Raw genomic sequence first — 15,168 nt, forward strand, 5'->3', positions numbered from 1 at the left:
TCTGTGTGTACATACACTTGATTATCGATTGATTGATTGATTCTGACATTAAAATTTAGACAAGTAAAAAATTAATTGTGAATATATCCCAAACCAAGGTTTCATAAAGAATTCTGGACATCAAAAATGTAATTGTGAATATTTAAAAATTCTGGAAAACGTTTGAAAAAAATCATGCTCTCTGCCAGCAGCATTTCCTGACTACAAATTTACGTCATCACATCCCGTTTCAGCTGAAGCGCGAAGACATGTGGATGAATTCCGCTCCCCAAAAACTACTAGTACAGTTTATATGAGGTCTTTTTGACATCTGTAGCTGCAGGGGAGGTTTTTTATAGATAAGAAATGAAGGAGGAAGTTCTGGGATTTGGTTCAATGTAAAGCTCCACCCGGCTATGGATCGACCTGCACCGGCAGCAAAATGTTCTATTAACGGAGATCTGAATGAAGCTGCTTCTGTTCGGAGCACCGGTGAAAACTGCGGCTTCTGTCTGAACAGAATCCGAGGTTGGGTCCCGGAGAATTACCGCAATGAGCTGCGACAACTCATTAAACTGGCAGGACCGGTGGTAAGACTGCAGCGTCTGTTCTCAGGCTGCAACATGAACCCCTTTTCTTTTACCAACAGACTGTATTTGTTTAGGTTTTGAAAAAAATAGTTCGCCGAATTTGCTGTTAACTGATATTTGATGATCTTTCCTGTCAGCTGATCTGATAACTGTCATTAAAACGCGTTGACATTTACATAACCTTTAAACCTGCTGGTTTTAAGGGAAGTTCTGAACTGTCATGTGATGTGGGTACTAAAGCATGACCGTCTCCGTTGCATCCCCAAAATAATGAGGAAAAACGCCCATTTCTCGATTTTGGGATTGTTTTTAAAAAACACTTTGCTGTAGTTTGAAAGAGTGCAGGGTAGAGTGAGTTATGCTGTCATCTGCAACTTCAGCTCCATCTATAGCCCTTAATTGTTTACATTTTAAAAAACAGTACACCAAATTAGCTATTAACTGTTCAACTATTACTATTTGTTGTCAGTCTAGCTATCAATAAAGTCCTTTGAATCTTTAAAAATTTTAATGCAGTCAAGGGTCTATGGGAGAGTGGCAAAAGAGAAAGCCATTGAAAAAAGCTCATATTTATTTTCAACTAGAGTTCACCTGAAGACATGTGGGAGACTCTGAAATCAACTTGAAAAGTTTGTTTGGTCTGATGAGACTAAAATTGAGCACTGTGTTTGTTGAACACCAAACGCTGCACATCGTTAGAGAAAATCACCAACCTCACTGGGAAGCATGGTGGTGGCAGCATCATGATATGAAGCATGGTGGTGGCAGCATCATGATATGAAGCATGGTGGTGGCAGCATCATGATATGAAGCACGGTGGTGGCAGCATCACGATATGAAGCATGGTGGTGGCAGCATCACGATATGAAGCATGGTGGTGGAAGCATCATGTGTGAAGCATGGTGGTGGCAGCATCATGTGTGAAGCATGGTGGTGGCAGCATCATGATGTGAAGCATGGTGGTGGCAGCACCATGTGTGAAGCATGGTGGTGGTAGCATCATGTGTGAAGCATGGAGGTGGCAGCATCATGATATGAAGCATGGTGGTGGCAGCATCATAATGTGAAGCATGGTGGTGGCAGCATCATGTGTGAAGCATGGTGGTGGCAGCATCATGATGTGAAGCATGGTGGTGGCAGCATCATGTGTGAAGCATGGTGGTGGCAGCATCATGATGTGAAGCATGGAGGTGGCAGCATCATGTGTGAAGCATGGAGGTGGCAGCATCATGATGTGAAGCATGGTGGTGGCAGCATCATGATGTGAAGCATGGTGGTGGTAGCATCATGATGTGAAGCATGGTGGTGGCAGCATCATGATATGAAGCATGGTGGTGGCAGCATCATGATATGAAGCATGGTGGTGGCAGCATCATGATGTGAAGCATGGTGGTGGCAGCATCATGATGTGAAGCATGGTGGTGGCAGCATCATGATATGGAGATCCTTGTTGGCAGCAGGCCCTGGAAGGCTTGGAAAGGTAGAGGGTAAAATGAATGCAGCAACTTATTGGTGCCTAATTCAGTCTGCAGGAGAGCAGCCACTTGGTAGAAGGTTTTACATTTTAGATTTTTAATTCATTTACATCACTTCGTAGAAATCTGTTTTCTTTTACACTGTTTTTGTTGATTCCAGTTCAGAAAGCCAAATTATATCGATCATGAGTCAGTGTTGAAAATCAATAAATAGATACATTTGTGAGGGGGGGTGAATACTTTTTATTGACAAGCTTTTTATTGTGAGTAGTGATTTCAAACAATATCTGGTATTAAATGTGGTGAAAGACGTTTCACTTCTGGTGACCCCTAAAGCTCAATCTAGATGGGACATCAAGTCTTGATGCCAGGATTGTAGATGTGTTTCTTTCATATGCAAATAAAAATTCTACTTAACACGAATAAAAAAACTCACTTTCACAAAGTTAGGTAAGTGCAACAACTAAATGACATAACAAGCTCTGTATTTCAGGCTACACATGTTTTCAGACTTAGACAGGGTGATTTGATCTGTTTCGCAGGTGTCTTGTGTTTGTTTTTGTTTTAGTTTTAATATCTGAAGGAGTGTTGTGCTTGATTCTGTTTTCTCAGGTCATTTCCCAGCTGATGGTCTTCTTGGTCAGTATCGTCAGCATGGTGTTCTGTGGTCATCTGGGGAAAACTGAACTAGCTGGAGTATCGCTGGCCACGGCGGTGAGGAAACATGCTTTATTCTGCTTCCTCTGAAATGTCTTCAGAATTTTTATGATGTTTCTAAGATGTTGTTATCTCACTGGCAGGTGGTGAACGTCACCGGTATTTCCATTGGCACCGGTTTGTCGTCGGCTTGTGATACCCTCATATCTCAGGTAGAACAAAGTTTATTCTCTAAACACCTCAACAATGAGCTTTTTGTATCAGGTTTGTTTTCTTGACCTGCTCTTACCTTCGCTGAGTCGTGCAATCGGTTACCTCCTCATCTTCATCGGTCTACTTGTTTCCCGCAGACATATGGGAGCGGTAACCTGAAGCGTGTCGGTGTGATTCTCCAGAGGGGGATTCTGATTCTGCTGCTGGCCTGTTTCCCCTGCTGGGCCGTCCTCATCAACACCGAACCTCTTCTACTGGCTGTCAGGCAGAGTCCAGAGGTCGCCGGGTCAGTTTCAGATTCACGTTAACATCGGCTGGTTGTCTGTAGCTTCAAAGTTACATAATAAATGCTGTATTTAGTGTTTTTCACACATATTATTCGCCTTTCCTCATGAAGTCTCTCTCAGCTGTATGTGAAGATCTTCATGCCTGCTCTACCGGTGAGTTTCATACAGTCTGTTTGTCCTCAATCTGATCACCACAACATTAAATGAATGAATACTATCGTCTCGGGCCGCCAAAACAGCTCTGACTTGTCGAAAAATCAACCAAAATCCAGCATAATTCGCTGGATTTTGGTTGAATTTTTTTGTGAATGTTCTAAAGAAACATTTTTAACATTTCGCTCTGATTGTGCTAAACAGAATCTCTAAAGACTCACAAACTGAGAAATGCTCAAACTATTTCCAGGAAAGATAAAACAATCCAGGGACACTCAGAGTGAAAAGAAAGGCCTGAAACAAGCATTAAGCTGGTGTAATCTGCAGACAGTCTTATCAGCTTGTGTCAGCCTTCCCTGCTCTGACTCTTGATCATCTGTGAGGATTATTACTTAATTTCACTTAATGGTAAAATTTAGTCTCCAGTAAAATCTGTTTTTCAGGAGTTTTTGGCATGAGATGATTGGACCGATTTAGATCAGAAATATGACTGCAGACCATGAGCTAAACCTGCTGCTTTGGAGATGCTCTGATCCGGTTGTCTCAAAGTTTGGCCCTTTTTAAAGTCGCTCACATCCATTTTTCCTGCTTCCTACTATCCACTTGCTGCTTAATGTATCCCAAACTTTGACAGGTGCCACTGTTGGAAGTTACTCAACATTATTCACTTTATATGTCAGGGGTTTTAATGTTGTGGCTCATCAGTGTTTACTTAGCCATAATATACTAATTGAAGGAACTCCAATGAATTGATCGATTAATGTTGACATTTCTGTGCTTTTATCTTCAGGCTGCTTTTATGTACCAGCTTCAAGGGAAATATCTACAAAATCAGGTGCAGTTTCTTAACACAAGATGCGAAATTTAACAAAAGCACAGTTGTTTGGATCAGCATTGTGACGTTGTGCTGTGTATTACAGGGAATCATGTGGCCTCAGGTTGTAACTGGAACAATAGGAAACGTCCTCAATGCTGTCATCAACTACATCTTCCTGTATCGTCTGCAGTTTGGTGTCGCGTGAGTCTATACATTATCATGATTAACTGATGTGTGATGAACTAAAATAAATGCACAAAAGGTATATTAAATAATAAAAAAGCTAATAAAACATATGATTTATCTTCAGTCTTGCTGCTAAAACACCACATGATCAATGCTACCACTCTTAATGTATTTTTATTGTATATTAGCTGCACACTTGTAGCTTTAACTCAGTTTTTTTTATTCAAAACTCAAAATATGTATTTATGTACATGTATACGATTAATAAGGTGCATGTCATTTACAATTTTTTAATCCTTTTATTCAATTTATTTATTTTCACTGCTGCCACATTTTTCCTCACTGTCAGCTCATTTTTCAGTTCTATATAAAGTTCTGCACCTCAGTGGAAATGGCACAAACATGACTAGAAACAGAGAGAACTCAGAAATGTCTTAGTCTTATTGTAGCTCACTTATTCTCTTTTTCATTTCAGTTCAGTAATATAGTGTACCATTGAGGCACTAGATTTATTCTGATATGTATATATTTTTTAAAAATATCTGGTACAAGAGTTTCCTTTGATATTAAAATGTTCTATCTCATATTATTTTATTTGTCATTGATTCTGTGAGTCTATGATACACAGATGAGCAAAAAAAGTGCTAACACTTTTTTACATACACTACTGATCAAGAGTTTTAGAACGCCCCAATTTTTCCAGTTTTTTATTGAAATTCAAGTAGTCCAAGTCCAATGAATAGCTTGAAATGGTACAAAGGTAAGTAGTGAACTGCTAGATTAAAAAAAAAAAAAAAAGGTAAGGTTACCCAAAACTGAAAAGTAATGTACATTTCAGAATTATACAGAAAGACCTTTTACAGGGAACAAGAAATGGATTAACAACTTAAAGCTGTTCTGCAGCAATGGAAGTTGCTCAAGTCTTGAAAGTTGGTGCTACCAAATCCTACAGGTGTCCCAACTTTTCTTGATTACTTTCAACCCCCTCTGTATAAAAGTAGTGTTGGAACACACCGTGAAACCACGCCCTCCAGAACATTATTTGAACAGTATTGTACTGCACAAATAGTGTGTTGCTATAAAAACAGCGAGGAAAAGGCAATTAACAATAGAAGAGAGACAGACCATCACGACACTTAAGACTGTAGGTCTTTCCTACAGAGTAATTGTGAAGAAAGTGAAGGGATCAGTGAGTACAGATTTCTTCACCATCAAAAAAGACTAGTTTCTGAGAGTCAACAGCTTGCAATGATAGGCGGCTCACAGGACAACAGCTTCAAGCACAGCTTAATAGTGGTTGTAGTAAGAAATCTCAGTTTCAACTGTGGAGAAAAGACTTGGAGTTACAGGTTTGACAGGTGGAGTTGCTGCAAGAAAGTCATTGCTAAGAAGTCAGAATAAGAAAAAGAGTTTTGCCTGGGCCTTGATACACTGTCAATGGACTACTGAAGACTGGAAGAAGGTGTTACGGTCTGATAAACCAAAATCTTTGGTTCATCACAGAGGATTTTTGTACATCATCAAGTGTGACAGGATGGTTCCTCAGTGTGGGACATCAACTGTCAAACATGGAGGAGGAAGTGTGATGGTTTGGGGCTGTTTTGCTGGATCCAGGGTCGGTGACTTTTGTTTGGGGTGAACAGGACAGAAGAGTGAAAGTAAAGTAACCTACAAGCACCACACATTTATGGGAACTTCTGCAACAGAGTTGGGAAGAACTTTGTGAAGAATATTTGACTTCCATTGTGGAAAGAATGCCACGAGTGTGTTCAGCTGTTATATCTGCCAAAGATGGCTACTTTGATGAGGCAAAACTTTGGGATACATTTTGGTTTCTAAATGTTTTTTTTAAATTTCATTTGTTTATTTGTTCTATGCTTTCATTTCAGAGTATAGTGACACATTAACGTGCATAATTTCGAGTAAAGAACTGGCCAAATTGGGGAGTTCTAAAACTTTTGACCGGTAGTGTAATTCAATATAATACATTACAAAGATTACATTTATCAGCATTATTGCAGTAAAATGTTGATATTTCTCTAGAATAACTCCTTGTACTTCTGTGTTTGTCTTAATCCTGCTGCTCATGGAACTACTGAAGTGGATCTGCGGCAGCGAACGCCATCTCTCAGTATTTGCTGACTTTGTTCCTGTTCGTTTACATCCGCTGGAGGGGTTTGCACAAAGCCACGTGGGGAGGTCAGATCAACACGTTTCCATTTAGACTCTGCTGCTGTGCTTTTCTAACAATCCTATCATGTTACAGCATGTTAAATCCTGGGTGTCATTTGTAAAAACACCTTGCACCATCAGGTTGGTCTCTGGACTGTCTGCAGGAGTGGGGTTCCTTCATCAAACTGGCCGTTCCCAGTATGCTGATGATCTGTCTGTCCTGGTGGATATTTGAAATCGGAGGTTTCCTGGCTGGTGTGATCAGTGAGGTGGAGCTCGGAGCTCAGTCTATAGCGTACCAGCTGTGCATCACAGCCTACATGGTAACTCTTTGTCACTTTTACTTTCAAAATACACCACAGAGTGCCACAGAAAACCATTCCTGCCTGAGGCCGTTACAGTGATACATCTCCTCACTCAGTGTCGACTCTGGACTCATTGTGTTTCACCTCCCAGCAGTTAGCTAATATTCCCTTCTTAAGTTGACCCTCAGTAATGTACGACGACTGCTTCTCTGTGCAACTACATAATTATAACTCTAATATTATTTGCTACAATGTATGCTTAGATTTTATGAGATTAGTGCATTGTACATTTTTACTTTTTATGCTTATACTTTTCTACTTATGTTTTTATTTTTTAGGACATAGTTTTCTACTCTTCTAATCTTCTATTTTTTTCTTCTGCTCAAATTTCTAAGACTTTGAATGGGAGCAGCTGTAAGATAAGCAATTTCTCCTCTGGGATCAATGAAGTATTTCTGATTGTGATTTTAATTAGAGACACCAATATTGTGTTTGCTGTTCTACCCATGAAATATTGCTTCAGTAAAAGTAACTTTCATCACATTTTTCCAAATGTTTGGTCATATTTTAAAAATATGTTGTCAAATATCTTGAAAACCCATAAGAATCTGGCTGCTGTACAACATAATTTAAAGTTAAGACAAGAAAAGATATTTATGCACAATATATTAGGAATTTTGCTCAAAAAAATTTAGCATTTGCTTCATTAGGACTTTGTAGATGTGCTTTGATTGTATTTGATAGGCCTATGTGCAATATCACTTAAATGCCAAATGATTGTACACTGTATCATTTCTAAATAACTGCATTAATTCTAAGTTGAACAGTAGAATATTCGCTTTTGTGAAAACTTAAAAACTAGCAGTTAAGATTTTCTATATTAAAAATACTGTGCATTTAGGCAAGGACCCAAGTGCAGACACTCACAAATTGCAGGCAGGTTGTGGTGACGAAAAGATGAAACTTTAATCAAAAAAACTTTTCCAAAGGAAGTTGAGTGAAGAAACAAAAAGCAGCTGGAGATCCTGGAAAAATTAAGTTCCTGAAGAAACAAATACAAAACAACACAATACAAAAATACCTAAAGACACAAGCGAAAAAACGATTTTCTTCAGTTGCTCTTTGCTGTGGGGGTCGTGTTTCTCTACCTTTGTCTTTAAAATGCCCCAGATGTGATAGAAAAAGTCATGCCATACTGGAACTCTTGTACTGCATTTTGTGGGGATCATCTCATTTCATTGCTGTATTAGAGCAACATCCTTTTCTTGTGATCCTGGATGTCAATAGCTGTACAATACAGCTTTGATGGCTAATTTTTCATACATTTTTACAAATATATGTAATTAAAATGTAATCCAAAAAGATTATTTTGTGCTTGTAGTAAAACAAATCAGATATACTGTGTTTTGTGAATTCTATACGTCCCTTGTGTTTGTAGATTTCAGCGCTAAGCTAATAGGCCGCAGACGCTAGATGTGTATTGACAGTTGTAAACACATGCACCACTACTGCTACTTTAATGTAGTTATTTGTTTTAATAGTCTATGATCTTCTTCTACAGTGTCCACTCGGGTTCTCTGTTGCCGCCAGTGTTCGGGTTGGAAACGCTCTTGGTGCAGGAGACACACAGCAGGCCAGACTTTCCTGCCAAGTCGCCATCATCTGTGCATGTAAGAACCAAAGCGCAGAAAATCACAGAAGTTATGAGAACATGTTTTTTCCTCAGGGCCGCTGGTAGCAGCAGTGAAATATTAACTCTTGTTAACAAGGATATCAAAACACTAAAAAAAAAAACAAAACAGAACACAGAGAATCAGCAGCTGAAAATACAAACTGATCTGTTCAACGTGTAAACTGTTCTCTTGTCTTAAATTTTTTTATCATCAGCATCAAGCTTTATTTAAAGAGGCAGATGGAGGACAGTGACAGTAAACTCTCTTTTAATCCTCTGAACCTTAAACCTACTCCTGGGTTTGAAATACAGGTTATCTTTAAGAAACAGCCAAAATAGCACCATTTATCACAACGTTTAAAAAAAAAATGTCCTAAATTGTTTCCGTTTCTGATGGTTCCCAAGTACACCATGGAGTTCTTTTGGGAAAATTAACATTAACATTCTACCTGTGTAATTTAAAAAATAAGCTCTTTGCACCAGATCCTGTAGAAAACCAAAAAATCCGCACTCTTTGGTGCAACTGCAGCCAAAAGTCACGTGGCGAAAATTCAGGGACTTTTTGGCTGAACTGCAGGCTGTGTTCACCCAGATCAGAGAGGAGACAAGTATGGAAACAAATAAGAGAGACTGAGGGCAAAAAAACGTACGTAAGCAATAAAATAAATGCAGCATGGCTAAAAAAAACAGTATACAGAAGAGCAGGTTGTTGGAAGATACATTCAACATGGTGAAATACCATGTTAGAGGTGGAGTTTATAAAAATGTAACCTCAATTATTTTTCCAGTTTCAGTAACACTTTGAAGGACTTGGAAATATTTTCTGCATGTCGATGTCGGATTTTGACTTTTTTTTTTTTTTTTTTTATAACAGATGCATTTTTATAAAACAGATAATCAAAAAAAAGTCTATTCATTTTCATTTGTCTTTTATGATTTGTGGCCTTATAGCTGTTTTGTAATGCACACAAATCATTTCTGAGTTCTTCCTGCTTCTAGTCGTGGTTGTTCTGTTTCCATAGAGGTGCAGGACTTTCTATTGCAGTGAAAAGTGAGGAAAAATGTAACAGGAGAAAAGAAAGAACAAAATAGTGTTTTGTGTTTGCAGAGTGAAAATGACAACCTGATCAAAATCCGTATAAAACAATAAAAGCACTCAAATGTGACCATATAGATAAACCAGTTATACAACAATCATTATTGACGTGATGACTTTCAAAGACTAAACACGTGTAGCGTGAATTTGATCCAAGGTTTGAAGAAACAATATGTTAGATAACTTTGTAGATGATTAAAATGCAAATTTTCCAACCTTCTTGTCAACTCGTGCTGTTTTGTGTTTGTACACTAACAGTCACAGTCGCCTGTGTCGTCGGATTGAGTATCGGCGTCACCAGAAATGTCATCGGGTACATTTTCACCTCAGAGCAGTAAGTAAACACAGATGCAATACCATTCACTAATCTGCAGATGCACAGGCAGCTACTGTAGTGCAATCTGTGTGCTTTGTTTCATATTTCCATCCAGGTTGTTATATATTAAACTCAGATCATCACCTTCATGCAGACTCACACTGAGCTGTGACTGTTTAATGAGCCTCATTAATGTTTCGCAGCTCTTTCAGATCGTATAATTCAACACAGAAGAAGCAGTTTTTGCAGGTTTCTCCCAGTGTTCAGCGAAACATAAAATCTCTAAACTGCACTAAACAAACCAATGTTCACATGCAGCTTCGGTTTCCACCTCTGGCCAGGAGATCATTTGTGGTGCGTTTACGTCATTAAAGAACTGAATAATCCTCTGCTGTCTTTAAATGTTCCATCTTAGCTCCCCACGGTATGTTTTTGCATCTACAAAGATGAGATAAAACTTTAACTTATCCTGAATGAAGTGACATAACAGGACATTCAGTAGCTGAAAAGCAGAAAAATAATAAGATACACTAGTAAAATGCAATAGGTAAGCTAGAATAAGGCTAGAATAAAGCAGTAAAAAGTAATACCGGCAATTATACCGAGGTGATAAGTAAAATCACACATGATAATAAAAAATAAATTAAATGTTGCATCGGAAAAATGAGATGAAAATGTTGTCCATTAAATTGACAGTGTCATAAATATATCATGTGTAATCCAAGTGTTGCTAATGAAAATTAAAAATTAGACATAAAACTGAAATGTTGCACCTGAGAAATGAAAATATGAAATATTACGCTCGAAATGATCTGGAAACTGATATCTCACAAACTATTGAGAAGTAAAATTGCAAATGGTATTGATATTATTGTTTAGTTCTAAAAACGTGTTCAAATAAACCTGCAATTCTGCGTCTTTTCAGAGACATTATTCAGAGAGTTGCTGACGTCATGCTTATATTCGGCTTCATGCATGTCTGTGACGCCACTGCGGTGAGAAACAATGCAAAATTAACACCTCATGCGCAGAATCCATGAAGTATTTTCCACATATTTCCATCTGCAGAGTGTGATTTCAGCCGATTTCTGATATTTACAGGGTGTCGCTTCAGGTGTTCTTCGAGGAGCAGGAAAACAGCTGGTCGGTGCTTTGTTTAATTTAGTGGGATTTTACTTCATCGGCTTCCCCATCGGTGTGTCGCTCATGTTCGCAGCAAACATGGGGATCGTAGGTAAAATTAAGCTGCTCATATACATTTCTATATTCTCTTTTTGTCAAATGGCCTTCAGAAAAGACATTAAAACTCTTTTTCTTCATCTATAACAGGACTGTGGAGGGGACTTTGCATTTGCGTGTCACTGCAAGCGATTGTTTTTGTTGCGTTTTTGTCCAACCTTGATTGGAAAAAGGCAGCAGAAGAGGTTGGTGGATACATCAGTTCTGTCATAATGCTTCTTTTAACTTGTCTTGATGTATGATTGTATCAGCAGCTGCTCTCTGTGTCTCTAATCAGGCTCTTGTGAGAGCAGGCGTCCACGTGGAAAAGCAACCAACAGGTAACTTATGGGAAACATTCTTGAGTCTTTTGTGAGAGTGTCATGCTAGAACTAAATGTGCCCTCTGAAACCTCCAGATTCAGATCAGAACCGAGCTCAGGACACAAACCCAGAAGTCCAAATAGAGTTGATCAGCAGCACCACGGTGGGAGACGTTCTGTCAGCAACCCAGCTGGTCGTACGTCGTGGCTTGACTTTGTTAATCATGATCAGCATCCTCGTAGGTGGAATCATCACCAGTGAGCTGCTGGTGAGGCTGTTTAAATGATGTTTCTGCTCATCATGTTGATCCCGCTGAGTATCAACTTCCGGTCTGCAGCTCTGTGCAGATTCCAAACATTCTTCACTTTATACTTTGGCGAGCTCATCTGCAGCTTCATCACATTCTTGTTCTGCTAGGAAACCAATAACAGAGAACCAAAGTGAGGCACCAGTTTACATTTGTCACTTCATAAATAAAATTGATTAGATTTAAAGGTGGACTGTCCTGAATACGAGCCCAAACATGCACAGAAAATAATGATCTGTGGGTCTGTCTGTGCCACTTTGTTGTGAGTCAGTGTGATATTCAATATACAAGATTCAAAATGCCTTTATGTATTTATTGTCATTTCTTGTGTAATTGCATACATAAAAATAAATATTGTTGTCCGAGTACAGTGCAAATAAGAATAATAACAATAAATATGAATAAATAACCATAAAAATACAAATACGAAATAGAGGTTTAAAAGGCAGCACAGTGTAAATAGAATTAAAGCGAATGCTGTCAATCACTGCTTATTAAGGTGCTTGTTGTGTAGTTTAGTCTATTTCAGGTGACAAAAACTGCACTGGACACACAAATTTACTTTTATAGACCACATATCCATCTTTGGTCTACACAACTATTGACAAATAAAAACGCTTAAAAGAGCTGTTCTTATTATCTACGAGTCAGACGAAAGTTTTATTTTCTCCCGGAGATCGCACACATCATTCACTGGTTGAACTGATCAGGGATCAGATAAAAACTGCCTGGTTGCTCTTGCGCTTCCTCATAATTTTAATGACCGGAGAACAATGTCAAATGTTGGTGTATTTTTAGCACAACTCAGGGGCATACAGACATTTTACATGAAAAATCTGGTATGTTGGCGGTATTTTGCTGGCATTGTTTCCGTCTGTTTGTCCCTTTTGAAGGAAGTCTCGCTGCAAATCAATACAAAATTGTTCTGCATGTTCATCTTTATCTTGTGAGGGAACAATTCCATCCTGGTGGAGTCACTGAATGGTTTGATAAATCGCATTCTACTGACTTCAGAGGCACAAGATCTTAACACAGCTGAAGACTTATGTGACATTTTTTTTGACCTACTTGTTAGATCAACATCATCAAAACGCCAAACACAGGAATATGTTCCTGAAGAACCGTGTTCATCATAGAGTTCCAGACATGCAGAACCTGTTACATGGTGCATTGAAGCTGTTCTGGTGGCACATAGTGTTCCAACACTTTAGTAACATACTTAACAAACACTATTTGTAGCTATACAAGTAAAGGAGAAAAGATACGCGTGTCCAAAATCATCCACTCACTTTTGTCTAAAAATAACATCTAGTGAACAATGTAGGGAGCTCCTCAGTAAAGTTAGCATTTTCCGCTGTTTTTGCACCACCTCTTCTGATTCAATAGTTTTGTGGTGCCAATTCAAATGCACTTAAAACCCTTCACATAGTAAAGTGAAGACCTTACAGTATCATATTATAGAGAGAAACCCAACAAATCCAAAGATTCCCTTTGAGCAAGTTCATCCATGACAGTTTAAAGAAAAAAACTCCGTATTTTGACGAGAGGAAACCCTTTTCAGAACCACGTTCAGGGAGGGTCGGCCGTCAGATTCGACTGGTCGGGGTCAGAGTGACGGGGGGAGAGAGTATAGGATAGCAGACAGAAAATAGATCAAAAATGCGTAATAGATCAATAAACACTAAGGAGATTGGTGAGGTCAGTAACTGCAGATCAGAAATCTGTAGCTCGTGCAATAGTTCCATTGAAATATATGGAGGAAGAAAGGGAAGAAAATCCCCCAGCAATTGAAGTCTGTAGAAGCAGAACAAGGGATGGTTCAGTCACCTGAGCAGCACTAACTGTAAGTTTTATCAATGAGGAAATTAAGCTATTAACTGATTCCACAGCAAAAGCCTGAAAGTTGAAGGATCTTCCTCACAGTCTGCTTCTGGAAAGTAAACCTGTAGTCTGAGAGCAGCATGCTTTGTTTGGAAAATATGGTGCATTAAGTTTTTCAAGATAAGATGGAGCTTCATTATTAAGGGCATTGTATTTGAGAGAAAGGATTTTAAAGTCTATTCTGGATTTTACAAACAGCAAGTGAAGAGAGAATTCCATCAATTGAGCATTAAACTTGGAAAACAGTGTCTGGTTCATAGTGGACAGTTTTTAAAGAAGTATTTAAACTGATGCATCTGAACCAGAAATGCCTCCTTTTTGTGTTTGGTTTATGCTCCGTGCTTTTTAGAAGTTTCCAACACACTGTCAGACTTGCAAAAATACATTTATTCGTGACATTGCGCTGCTAGAACTTCATCAGACAAATGATTTGGTGCAACAAGAGAAGCCACCTTAAATAGAGACCAATGAACACGCTCCACATACCACAGAGAAGATATAAGCACCAAAACATATGCGTTTCATGATAGAGGCCCAGAAGAATGGTGTGTGCTGGGAAAAGTCTCAACCAATCAGCAGCTCCGTAAACCAATGTGGAGCCGACGGTAAATTACCAGACTCATTCTGGCCTGTTGTTCTGCTTGTTCATGGCCAAAGAGAAGTTCAGATCTCATCAGATCTTAGTAAACAAAGTCTTCAGGCTGCACTCAGACTTTGACACAAGTGTAGTTGACATCTGTTCTAGTGTGACTCTTTTTCTGTCATGGTTGTTTAATATTAACCAGTGCAGGAGACTCACCGTCACACAAGAACAGCCACACAAGTTATGTAATAGAATTTGCATCTTAAGTTCTTACATTCTTTGGCATCAGTGGTATAACGGCTTCCATATGGTGGAAATATTGTTGTCAGATTGTAGTCTGTCTTTTGTACTTTCAATAAAAAAAAAATATTTTTGCAGCATTTACCAGCTTTAATTTCATTTCTTTATATTGTATCTAAATATTTTAATCACTCATTACTCAGATAGTTTCATATTATTTAGAAGCTCCACATGTTTCCACTGTTATACTTGCAGATATCTGAATACAAAAATACACAAAATAACTGTCATGTGCATTTCATATTGTCGGTATTTGACAAGTATGTTCACACTACAGTTGCAAAATAAGGCACGTTTACTTGTGTAGCATATTTCAGACACACGGGCAATTTAAAATGCCTTATATAGCTCATTAAAATGTTTAACAGAAACAAAAACCAGATCAGATTCAGATTTAGAGGATAGGTAAACAGTGCATTTAATAATGACGTATAAAATTGCTAAAAGAAAAGGGCATTTTAGCAAATGTACAGATGAAATTCAGCCAGAATGTTTAGCTTTGAACTGTTTTAATCTACTGAACAAGCTAACATTTAATGCTCTGTAGCAGAAGAAGTAACTCAATAAATACAAACCTCATGGGAAATGACATGATTTTCCTGTAATAATTTTTACATTACAACTTTTACTTAGACTGA

General features: G+C 38.4%; 1 protein-coding gene across 1 annotated transcript; it reads left to right on the top strand.

Moving 5' to 3' along the window:
* Positions 1-229: 229 nt before the first annotated feature.
* LOC111577319 (multidrug and toxin extrusion protein 1-like) lies at positions 230-14,610 on the top strand. Its single transcript, XM_023283537.3, has 16 exons — positions 230-569; positions 2,657-2,758; positions 2,845-2,913; positions 3,052-3,200; positions 3,312-3,354; positions 4,145-4,189; positions 4,275-4,372; positions 6,459-6,556; positions 6,671-6,852; positions 8,396-8,504; positions 9,861-9,936; positions 10,844-10,913; positions 11,020-11,152; positions 11,248-11,342; positions 11,435-11,477; positions 11,555-14,610. The coding sequence occupies exons 1-16, from the start codon at positions 396-398 to the stop codon at positions 11,743-11,745; spliced, it is 1,677 nt and encodes a 558-aa protein (XP_023139305.1). The 5' UTR covers positions 230-395; the 3' UTR covers positions 11,746-14,610.
* The last annotated feature ends 558 nt before the right edge of the window (positions 14,611-15,168 follow it).

The sequence above is a fragment of the Amphiprion ocellaris genome, chromosome 4 (assembly GCF_022539595.1).
Source record: "Amphiprion ocellaris isolate individual 3 ecotype Okinawa chromosome 4, ASM2253959v1, whole genome shotgun sequence".
Lineage (NCBI taxonomy): Eukaryota > Metazoa > Chordata > Actinopteri > Pomacentridae > Amphiprion > Amphiprion ocellaris.